At 42.5% G+C, this 12206-nt stretch overlaps 2 protein-coding genes across 3 annotated transcripts; both read right to left on the bottom strand.

Annotated features, from left to right (window-relative positions):
- Positions 1 to 282: 282 nt before the first annotated feature.
- On the bottom strand, positions 283 to 7161 carry slc35a2 (solute carrier family 35 member 2). Of its 2 annotated transcripts, none has more exons than XR_010876869.1 (6): positions 6842 to 7161; positions 5916 to 6098; positions 5092 to 5243; positions 4850 to 4972; positions 1276 to 4764; positions 283 to 1024 (listed from the first exon to the last, which is right to left on the bottom strand). XR_010876869.1 is itself a non-coding variant. In XM_067240178.1 (6 exons), exons 1-6 carry the CDS (start codon positions 6900 to 6902, stop codon positions 997 to 999), a joined length of 1155 nt encoding a protein of 384 aa, XP_067096279.1. In that variant the 5' UTR covers positions 6903 to 7161; the 3' UTR covers positions 283 to 996. The 2 variants fall into 2 exon arrangements, 1 of the variants encoding a protein (XP_067096279.1); XM_067240178.1 differs by having other exon boundaries at positions 4157 to 4764.
- Positions 7162 to 8863: 1702 nt separating this feature from the next.
- Positions 8864 to 11488, bottom strand: pim2 (Pim-2 proto-oncogene, serine/threonine kinase). The gene is made up of 7 exons (XM_067239624.1): positions 11288 to 11488; positions 10867 to 10967; positions 10686 to 10736; positions 10057 to 10286; positions 9687 to 9856; positions 9312 to 9488; positions 8864 to 9180 (listed from the first exon to the last, which is right to left on the bottom strand). The coding sequence occupies exons 1-7, from the start codon at positions 11346 to 11348 to the stop codon at positions 9011 to 9013; spliced, it is 960 nt and encodes a 319-aa protein (XP_067095725.1). The 5' UTR covers positions 11349 to 11488; the 3' UTR covers positions 8864 to 9010.
- Between the last annotated feature and the right edge of the window lie 718 nt (positions 11489 to 12206).

The following is a 12206-nucleotide window of genomic DNA, read 5'->3' as shown; positions in this document are numbered from 1 at the left end:
AATGTCAGTTTGATATTCCTAAACCAGGTGTTTCAGTCATGCAATCATTCTTTTTCATACATGGTACATGTAGATCACAGTGCTGTCAACAGATAACAAATTGGAATGTTGGTGCACATCGATGAAGCCTTCAACGCTTAACAGCATAATACTTTGACAATGTTTCCCTCTGGTGGTCAACATCTGAATCGTACACCTTGTGCCTTTAATCTTCACTTCCTGCTTCTCATTCCGCATTTTCCATTAGTTTTTTTGAAAAAGATTACACTAAATATTGTCAATTAGCTTTATTATCAATCTATATTCCTATTGATAAATATATCCTTATTGTAAAAAGTTATGATGATATGGATGGACATATATTCCACATTCACATTTCAATCAGACATGATAACTCTGCTCCAGATAGTGTCATACAACCTTCAGACAATCAAATACTTGACATCTAAAAACATTACATTAAGACAAATGATCCTAGTGACTGACTTCCGCCAGCCTGTCATAGTCCTGGATACGGTGGACTGCTTTCCCATATAGCACTCCTTGTGGGGCACTAAGCTAGGCTTACAGTTAGGACTTCAGCCAGGAGAGAGCACCACAGAACTAACATTTCCAGCAGGGTCACACAACATTCTAATAGAAAAAAAGATCAAAAAGGATTAATAAAACCGTTGGGATTAAACCCAACAGCAAATAATGCAAAAGTTACACGTAGAAAAAGGCAGTTAATTTCAGATCAAGATAAATCAAATTAAAGGCAACAATGTGAAAACAATGCATGTTTCAGTTTAGGACCAGTTACATGTAAACTAAGCACCATTTAAGTGCCACTTAAAATCCTGTGTACCAGCTGTCAGCTGAGCTAGTCTTCTAGATCACTGTGCTTTGGAATCTTCAAGCTTCTAAAGGCACTTGTCATTCCGGAAGTTAGGTTCTCTTTTGGCATGATGGGCAGGTGTGGAGTGAAGGACAGTCATAGAGTAGGAGTCATTGCCCTCAGCATCCTTTCTCCTTTCCTGAGGTCCTGGAGGGAGAGATAGAAGGAGAGAGAGACAGAGGCGTAAGGAAAAGTGACGGGGAACAGGACAAAAGCTATCAGTTAAAAATAAAAATATTAGAAAGGTTGCTCATTACTTTAAGGCAGGTTAGTTAATTAGAGGCCATTGATTAGTTGATTTAAAGCATAATTCTAAACTATTTCTGCAATCTATTAAAGATTTTGGTCACAATTTAAGCGGTCGGCAGATCTTGTTGCACGTCTTTCATCCAACTCACTTCTGCCTCTCTGTTTTTATCTCTCCCAGTGTGGCATGCAGAATGGCAGGATCTCAGGTTCTACAGGTTCAACAGGTAGTAATTCCTGGATATTACAAAGGATCTCTCTGCCGGCCAATCCTTCCTACAGGGTGTGTTAACAATCTAAAATAATATGACAGGCTAGACAACAACAATGTGGAAGAGCTTGTTTTCACCCAATTATGATTGAAGACTTGAAGAGTAGAAAAATCTATTTGAACCATATTTACCTAGAAGATCTTTTACAATATAACCATGTAAAGTAAGACAACAGTGGAAGCGGGGTTTAAACCATGTCCCGTTTTATAAAAGATTTACTTGAAGAAGTACAAATACAGACTGCCATTCGTACAAATGAAGTGCAAAACTAAACAAGTGAACATAAAGTGAAAATGACAACTATTGCCTTCCTTTTTCTTCACGAAATGTTTCCATCGTTTCATTTTCTCAACCCACCCACAGAGAGGTTGAAGAGATGAACAACATGGAGGTGGATGTAAGACACAAGATGAAGGCCAGTTGAGCTTTGTATTTGCACTAGACCTGGCTCCAAATACTACTATTCACATTTCCAGGGGCGAACTGGCTATGGGTTCCACTGTGCCAGATGAGAACAGTCATGCAGTCACTGAACTGGTTCTAAATGGTATTTGGACTCAGGTCTGACCAGCATCAAAGACAGTTCTGCACAGGCCCACTGACAGAACAAAGCCCATGGAGGACTACTCTTCTACAGCAGAGGTTGGGCTATGCTACACAGACAGACATAAGTGTTATGGACACGCTTACATGTTGTCTGTGAAGAAGTCTCATGTATGGAAGGCAATACTTTTCAGTAGGCCACTATCAATAATCCACAGGTGTTCCAACTGTAAAACTAGCCTAGCAACTGTAATTCTGTTGACATGGCTGTGTTGAAAGTTGGTGGATGGTTAACAATGTCTTTTGATAGTTAGTTGTCGAGAATCTATATGTGGATTAATGGCATGCTCATATGCAGCCATGGGCTTCCTGTCAGGAGTAAAAGCAGCTTTGCTTCCATTCATACCCCACCTCACCATCATCATAACGGTAATACATTAACATAAAAACTTCCCCCTGCCTAGAGATGGCCCATCTTGACAGCTTTAACAATAAAAAAAGTATTTTTGGGCAAATACAAAATAACTCTACCTTCCATATTACATTGGGATATCACCTTAAATAGCCTTCAATAGAAATGGCAATAAAGCCACACCGTAGCAACGAGAAAAATCATCATGACCAAATTAAGACTTCCCCACCCCACACAACTGGGCCAAGTTTCAAAACTCATTCTTCTCTCTTTCCACTTGTGTGACATGACTGGCTAGGGGCTAGTCCTGCAGAAGACCCCTGGTCACCACTCATGTTAGGTTAGAGATGATCATCTTCAGAAAGGGAGGGCAGAGTTTTCAAACCAGGCCCAGGACACTGATGGTTATGACCTTCACCGAGACAAAGAAACATGTTGGACAAAAAAAAAAGGACATATAAACATTCAACCTCAGTATACCCATTGAAGAAAGAAAAAATATTGTCCAACATAGGACAGTTTTGGTTTATAAATATCTGCCTGTGTCAAAACCCTCCATTGTCACCACAATTATCTCCACCAAAGAAAACAAAAAACATGAGTGAATCATAGTTAAAATGTACATATATAATATTGAATTATCGAGTTCAACCTATGATATGTACAGATGACAGAAAAAGGCACAGCATGACCATTGGTTGTCTCAGGTGGACCCCAGGTAGCCACACCCACTCTGACCTTAACTGGCCTGAATCTCCGATGGCCTGAATCTTCCCTCACTTCTTCTGTCCTCCATTCCTCGCCAATGAATTTTGAGAAGGATGGCAAGGAAAGAGGATACACACAAGACAGACACCAGCAGGCAAGAAAGGAGGTCACAGACTAAGGAGGCATGTGAGATTCAGCAGTGCGTCATTTGGGCGAGGCCCGCTTCACTGGGTCCAGACCAGTCAGGTGACCTGAGGAGGCCACATTAGAGCACACAACCATATGCACAACAAATGCATGTCCAGACACACACAACCACACACAATCAGTAACAGAGTAGCCCATCCTTTACAGACATTGATAAAGTGTCCATGCCAGCTGGAAAGTTTTGATATCCTACGTTGACTAGATGTGAGTAGTACAATGTATTTCCAGGACTCTTTACATAAAGAGACTTCACCCATGTAGCTGGGTTTTTTCTGAAGACCTGATAACTTCAAGAGACAACATTCAAGTTGCATTGCAACTGTATCTTATCGTCCTATATCGGTGTCCCACACACAAGTCATCAGGATGTGTGGCAAGGCTTTTTCTGATAAGATCATAAAAAAAAGAAGAATCAACCGTTTTAAGGCAAGGAGGGGTGGGTAGTGCTGAAGACATATGACTGACATAAGGTAGACAGACAAACTGATGGAGAGAGGGAGAGGGGGGCGGGAGACAGAGACAGAGAATGGATGATATGAATAGACTATCATCCTCGTGGCCTGGTTAAATGATACTTCACCCTCTTGTGCTTTTAGAGAAGAAAACCAGGTCAGGCCACTGAGAGGACAAGCCCAACACTCCCAAAGATGAGGGGGACGGGACCACGTGACACCAACCCCCCCCCCCCCCCCCCCCACACACACACACACACACACAAAAAAAGACAAGAAACTGACAAATGGAGGAAGGTGAGTTCCCAAATCACAGATGAAGCAGCAGAAAGAAAGAAGGGGAAGAGAGGGAGTCAATTAGTTTTAAGTCCAGCGGAGGAGTAGAGAAAGAGAGAGAGAGAAAGCTGCAGATAGTTTTGTTCATTTCACCAGCACTGACTTTGGGAGGAAAGCGTCCAGCTCCGAGTCCCCAACACCGTCGCCCAGCTCGCCCCGCGGTGGGCTGGAGGAAGAAAGGGAGGGGCCAGCGGTGGAAGGGATGGGGCCTGCAGGCTTGGGCAGACTGTACATATAGACGGCGCCTATCACTAGCCCCGCCCCCACGGTGAACAGGAGGTCCACGTGGAATCCGAAGAGGTAGATGGAGGTCACGGTGGACACGATGATGGAGAAGGACGTGGCGAAGCCTTTCAGGATGTTGTCGGCGTACTTCACCACCACGGCCACCAGGAGGCCTCCGAATGCCTGGTTGAAGATCACGCCCCACACCATGGGGGTGTACCCGTGCAGGAAGCCGCGCTCGGTGGCCGCCATGGCCTCCCCATCGTTCCACCAGAGCCCCAGCAGCCCCATCAGGGTGCCAAAGATGCCCAGCTGGACGTTGCGGATCCAGACGGACGCCGAGCTGCCCTTCAGGATCTTCTCGAAGTAGACCCCTGCGAAGCCCGAGGACAGGCAGGACACCACCACCGCCACCAGGCCTTTGGCGTAGTTCTGGCTGGCTCCTCCCTTCACGCTGGTCTCCTTAACCTTGCCCTCCTGCTCCACCTGAGAGAGAACCCACGGCATTAAAAACAGTCAACCTGACACCCAACATCCCTGACTCCTCCATCCCCCACAGAGCCAGCTGTACCTGTACGATGGCTACACCAGCGAACAGCAGCAGCAGGGAGATCCACTGGACCCTGGACAGACTCTTTCTCAGCATCAGCACCGAGAACAGAGCTGTGGTCAGGATCTTCAGCTGGTACGTCACCTAAACACACAAATCACATGCAAAACATTGTGTTTATGTTCCAGCAATTGTACGCATGGGTACACAAATGGGTAAACACATGGGTAAACAAATGAACACAGACACACACGCAAACACACCTGGAAGGTGGCTGCCGGCAGGTTGGAGATGGCCACGTACTGCAGGTTGTTCTGCAGGGTGTAGATTAGCGAGGGCACGGCGAGCTTCAGGGTGTCTTTGTATTGCACCACGATGGAATCATACAGGGACAGGACAAAGTCCCTGATGTTCACTAGCAGAAGAAGGAGAGGAACACAGCTCATTTCAGTGGACATGCTAAGAGCATGCTGGCTTACATACAACGAAATACAACCAGGTGTAGTATGTCTTTGTGGATTATTTTTGCATATTGTTGTGTATTTAAGATGAAAGAATATCCTAAATATTTTTCAACATAGTATATAACATGGTAGTATGACATGGTTTTGAGTTAGGGAGTGCCACTGGCTGGGCATATTTACAGTTGGATGGTATGCTATATTATGGGGGCTCAGATGGGTGAGCGGTTAGGGAATCGGGCTATTAATCAGAAGGTTGGAAGGCCTTTCATCCTACTTGCCTCGGGGGGAATGTACCTGTACTTACTGTAAGTCGCTCTGGATAAGAGTGTCTGCTAAATGTAAATTATGTTTCGCTACACAATACACCTATAATTCCATTATCGAGTATTTCAAGTTTGTTGCCCCACTGTTGTGAGTTTTGTAGCGAACTATAGCACACAAAGTAAACATAAGGTCCATTGCATGCCGTGAAGAACATCTGTCAAATGTGTAGATAGTCCAAGTGTTTACAGATTAGACAATTTCATAACTCTATAAAACATTTAACATCCTAGGAGACCATCACATGAAAACAAGCTTGCACACAAAATGACCTAAGGGGTAAGGTGGTTTATCAGACTGACCTCTCTTCTGGACCAGGATGATAAGCAGGCAGGTGAGCACCTTAAGAACCTCTGCCATTACCACAGCAGAGGTGGTGAAGAAGCGGTCACCAGGCAGCGTGCGTACATAGCGGATGCTGAGGATGAGCGAGGCATTCTGGACCACCAGGATCGCCAGACTTGTGTACTTTAACTTCCTGTTCACTGCAAGAATCACAGGAAGCAGGAAATAAAAAGACTAAAACTGTAAAATATGAGACACTCACTTTCTGTCATATCTCAATACACCTTTAGGAGGGCCATATGTGTCACATTTGGCCCCAAGAAACAGATAACGTTTAAATCTAATAATTTGCATGCTACATTTGAAATAAGTAGTGGATGTATGTAGCTGACTTAATGCAGATCTTCAAAACACAAAGGTGGTTTGAACAAGTGCTTGTGTCCAGTAGCTACAAGGAAGCGGTTCATTCATTAACATATTCAATATGTTGACACACGGCCGTAGCTACAAGGAAGTGGTTCATGATCCATTAATATATTGAATTGAATATGTTGACACAAGGCCGTTCTTGGCCCCACCTTCACCTGGGTGTGACTGACTTGAGTACTGTACACGAACACCTCCACGTCACCAAGTGTGTTAGTTTTTTAACTGATTATCCTACAGCTATAGCTGTCTACTGAAGATCTAAAGAGCTCGAAAAAATCACAGTAAAAATAGTTTTGAACCTTAACTACCTTAAGAGTTTTTGAAACCAATGACAGCTGTCGCTTACCAATAGTAAACCAATTAGTTTGCATACGCCAAATTAGGTGGCGAGATTGTTGTTAGTGCTGGCCAGCTAACTATTATTTTACTCTCTTGCGTATTCTTGTTCAGATTTAAACAACCATTTTCAAAATCTTGCTTTTACTACGTTAGCTAGCAAGCTATTAAACTTTACCTTCATTTTGTCGACTGAGAGTCTTGTCTGCTGTTTCTTGGCTGTCGTTGCCCCGTGTCATGTTAGCGATTGTACAGGCGTCGTTGTGAACTGAACGAAGTTGTCACTTTCTCTACCTGCCTTTTAGGAAGCTAGTCTGTCTAGCTGCCTACCTGGCTAGCTAGCTTTTTCTCAAACGTCAGCTAGCTTCCCAGCTGTCATCTAGCTCTACTCCCTTCCACACTTAAATGAGTTATATGCTAGATCACCCCACTAACTGAGCCATTCTACGCTTCGAGAACACAGTGGTCTTCTGTTTTTTTGCGCCCAGGTGGTTTCGCCCAGGCTTGACTGGCAAGCTATCTGACTAGCTACCCTTACAATCGTTTCCCTGTTTTTTCTTCTTCTTCTATTAATTAGATTGGCAGATCCCAGCCTACTTATAAGTGCATTACCATAGACATATATACATTACCGCCACCTACTGTGCCGGAGTGTGTGAACAGTCACGTCTACCCATTGAAAAAAGAGCTACATCACATCAGTGCACATCAGTGATGTAACTGTTCTGGGGGAACACAGAATAGTCTTTAAACATGATAAACCCTTACTTCACCAGAACCAGCCAAAGGTTAATCAGACCGTAGCTTTTTATTAAGCACCAGGGAAATTCCCATTGATCTCACAGAATGACTTACCAAAGATCTTCAACCTTAACCAACCAGGCTCCATCATGGCATTGTTGTTGGCTTGTAAGTTCATATCAACACAACTACAGTATTGAAAAGAGACTATGGGGTCCTTGAAAGGCCCCCTTAACAGCTTAAACACAATTAAAAGCCAAACTCAGTATTAAAATAAAAAGTGTGCGGACAAGCGTTACTAGTTGTCATAAGACTAAATTAATTTAACATATTTAATACATGACACCCAAAAAACTGTGTGACAAACATATCCTCATTTAATATAAATAATTTTAATCTGTGACACTGAACAACAATAATACAAATGTATTTACATAACAATTACAACTGTACAATCACAGTGTTCTCCAGGATGACCAAGTGATATTCTACTACTATACTACATACTGTATTTCTGTCATCACAAGATTTGAAGGTTGAGTTAAGTATGAGCAAGTTAAATAGAGTGTTGAGTCCTGAGTGACAAGGTGCGGCTCCAGAGTTTAGTTTAGGTTTTGAAATGGAGGCCCTAAGTAACATGCCTCATTATAAACCATTCTCCTCAGAGAAAAGCCCAAGAGAAAAACATGTACAGCAAGCATAAAGCCATCCTAAACCATGGTGTACAATGGACCATCATAACTGACATGAAACAAGCTGTCAACAGCATGCACACTTTAAGTTAAGAACAAATGAAAATATTAACAAAACATTCCAGACAGCAGTGTTGGACAGGTGGACAGACCAGAGGCAAGGCCTTAGTCCGTGTTGGAAGGAATGCTGCTGAGGGCTTAGAGGATCAGTCCATAGGTAGCAGGATAGGTGCATAGTGCTGTGGGTGTTTCCTTTAAGAATTGTAACAATGTGATACATATGTTACCCTGGTCCAGTGAGGTGTACCAGTAAACATAAGATAGTCCTTTGTTCCTCTAAAACAAGGAAGGTAGGTATATGTATCTAACCTGTAAAACCAGGTCACTCTTTTGAGAAAGAGGGTGATCTTCATTAGACCACAATGAGAGTTTCTGTCTCAAACAAACCCAGGGGATGCCAGAAACTTCAACATGCCTTCAGTATTACTGCTACTGTAAATTGACTTCTCCCTTGAAATCAAATAAAAATACAACTATACTGTACTAAATACCCATAAGTTAACAAAAAGTATACATTTGTTCTTGTGGTCATTGTTCCTATAAAGTGTAAAGATCATTTTGAATTTTTAACTTAAATTATTTTGGTTTTTATACAGACTTCTTCTTAAAAAAATAATATAGCCCAGGAATATAGACAGTGCAACTTTTTGACACATGTTTGCAATACCTGTCAAATAAATTACAAATATAATTAAAAAAAATAAACTGAACAATAAATAACAAGGTTTCGGGGAGGGCTGGATACACAGAACACAGTGCATCGGTTAGTCCCTCAGACCAGACCAGACCAGCAGGAACTACAGACAATGGCATGTGAAGTTTCCCAGACCATCCTTAGCTCAAGTGTCATTGTCTCAGATGCTGGATTGGCTGGGTAAGCTGTTCTCCCCAGTCAGGTCTCCAGCCTCACCCCCCTCCTCTACGTCCTCGCCCTGCTCCATCCAGGGGTGATGAAGGATCTGCTCCAGACTGGGGCGGTCCTCAGGTTGGTAGGATAGGCACCAGCGAATCAGAGACTGGCATTCTGAAGGACACAAAGGGTGAGAGGGAGACTGTCAATCATGGAAAACCAATCTGAATAAAGTTGTATTTGATGAACTGATGGATACTGAGGCTTCGGAATCCGGCCAACAGAACGCAAGTTCTTAGACGCACCTTTGGAGATGCGCTTAGTGAAGCTTGGCATGGCCTGCTTGATGTCACAGTCCCTCTCGAAGGGGATGTCACCACACACCATGTCGAAGAGAAGCACACCCAGAGACCAGACAGTCAGTGGCCGTGCGTGGTAGTGCTGCTCCAGGATCCATTCAGGAGGACTGTACACTCGCGTGCCTGAAGAAAGGAGAACGAATAGGAATGACAGGTTATTACATGATGCAAAGTAGGTATAGTAGGATATTACATGTCATGTAACGGGTTCATCTACATTGTGTCCATATCGTAGTTTAGTGTCCATATTGTAGTTTAGACATACGCCACCAAGTGCAGAGATTGTATACAAAGTTTTACAACCTGAGGTTGTCCTCTCACCTTCAAACTCGGAGTAAGCCGTATCCTTGAGCAAGGCCCCGGAACCAAAGTCGATTATCTTGACATCTCCTGTCCGTGTGTCCACTAGTATGTTCTCATCTTTGATGTCTCTGTGGACAATCCCCTGAGCCTGGCAGAACTGCAAGGCCTCCACAATCTGACGCAGGAACCTGGCAGGAACAACAAGAACAACATGTTAGACTTCAGATACAACCATACTACCACATTTAAAATGAGTTTCCAAAAATAATCCATGGTAAGTCAAAGCTAGTGATCGAAAGACAGATGTTTATTAAACATAAATGATCTCTAAACTGCTAGCACAGACAGTATCCTGGTCTAACACCAGTTCAACCAGGTCTGTACACACCTCTGAGAAAGCTGCTCGTCCAAGGATCCCCTCTCTGTGATAAAGTCAAACAGGTCCTGGCAGGGCTGGGGCCTCTCAAACACCATGAGGAAGCCCTGACCTGGGACCTCAAACCAGTCCAACATCCGGATAATTCCCCGGTGCCCCGGACTCCCAGCTACCCCGGGACCCCCACCCAGGTGCATCAATAGTGCAATCTCCATGGGAACCACAGTAGAGGCTTCACCAGGCTAAAGAGAAGGGAAGGAGAGAAGAAAGGTCATGTTAGTATATCTGACATTTTATAAGAAAATGCTATATATGTTAAACATGTAAAAAATATAAATATATAACTATAAATAATATAACCACAAAAAGCTGCGGAAAGACTGGGAAAATACCGCTGAAAATGCTGTAAATTCTCGTTTTGTTACGAAGGAAAAACCCTATGCGTCATTTCCCACTACTATGTCATGCGATATGAATAACCGCGCCAGTGGAAATAACCTGATGTACCTCAATCTATCACCAACAGAGGGCGTAAGGGACTATAGTTCACATTTTATTTTGCATTCGGAATATTTGAAATGCATTAAACTGGATTGGAATCACAACATGGTATAAAAACGTCAATGCGCTTTTACACTTACCAATCTCGCCCACTGTTGAACTCTTTCAATTGACACTTGTTTTATGGCCACCTGAAAACAAATAAAAATAAATGTATTAGCCTCATTAAATATTTTGTAGGCTACTAGTTCTCGGAGATTAAAAAAAATATATATATAATAGTTGTCTTTCTTGTTTAAATACTTTTGTGAATTAGCATACCTGCAGGCCATCTGAAAGTCGTTGCCCAGCAAAGACGGACCCAAATCCACCGCTTCCAAGAAGTGCTCCAAACTGGTACTGCTTCTCAAAATCCTCTTTCCCTACATTTTTGGATGTAAAAATATTTATAAATACACATTGTTTTAAAATCATGGTAAAAAAAAAACATCTATTGGTTTAAATAATTTCACAGGATAAAAGACAAGCATGCGATTCCACGGTAGGTAGACTAGAGCTATCTGTTTTGTTGTGGTAACAGAAACAAATAGCCCCTGGTGAATTCCAATGCTGTGACCCAACCATGTAGCCTACTAACTACCACCTCAATTCCAAGCTCATTAACCAACATCATATTTATAACTACTGTAAACTAAGGCTGAGGCTAATAAATATAGCCTTGTCTGCTCAGTCTGTCTCTTACCGCTTTTTCCTCTGGCATCTTGATCCAAATGCAGATCTACAACAATGCGTTTGTCCAACATCTTTCAAACTGGAGGAATTAAATAGTATAATATTGTAGGCTACTTCCAGTGCGGTTTGATTAATGTTATATCCATTCGTTCACGATAGAACTTCCGTAGTAAATTCTTCTCAAGTTTCAAAATATCCGACAAGCAAGGTTCCAACGTTCAACCTGGACGACTCGTGAGCTTTATAAACTGTCAAGTCTCACCGAAGTTTGTTGCGGATTTGTAGTATCAGCATTAAATACGCCCACAAGTATCCCTTATCCAATAGGTGTGGTGAACATGACGATATTTTGAATAGATGTCCAATCAAATGTTAAGCACGGTTTGATGATTTTACTATTAATGAGCTGCTGTTTACTTTTCTCCGAATTTCACCACTTCGCCTGGGTTCCAGTAAAGGAAGGCGTTTCTGATGAGAAAAGGGTCCGTGGTCATAATATAGTTCTGCTTTCAGTAACCTACAATATCGCACATATTTATATACAGCAAGAAAAAAGAAATGCATTCATATACATGTGAACCAAACCATGACAAAAGGAATACAGCATCGTTTATTTTGGGCGGGTTCACCATTGAACTGCCTCGACAGATCGGTATTTTTAAATGTTAAAACAAAAGCAAGGCTAAAACAAAGTAATGTCCACAAATTAACAATTAACTGCATGCCCTTATGGTTCTTCCCTTTGGCACTTATTTGGTTTTCCACAATGTATGCTTCATGTTTTGGGTGCTCGCAATGATTGGGGCTATCTTGTTGTTATGATCAGTGACCTCTTTTGTAAAGGTCTCTCTTGGAAGTCGCGTAAATGTAATGTAAATTCCCAGGTTGATTTCAACAATAGTTACATTTGCTATGTCTTTGACCGGTTA

This window comes from Osmerus mordax, chromosome 7, assembly GCF_038355195.1.
Source record: "Osmerus mordax isolate fOsmMor3 chromosome 7, fOsmMor3.pri, whole genome shotgun sequence".
NCBI lineage: Eukaryota > Metazoa > Chordata > Actinopteri > Osmeriformes > Osmeridae > Osmerus > Osmerus mordax.
Note: the sequence above shows the minus strand (reverse complement) of the source record. Positions and strands in the feature narration are given on the sequence as shown.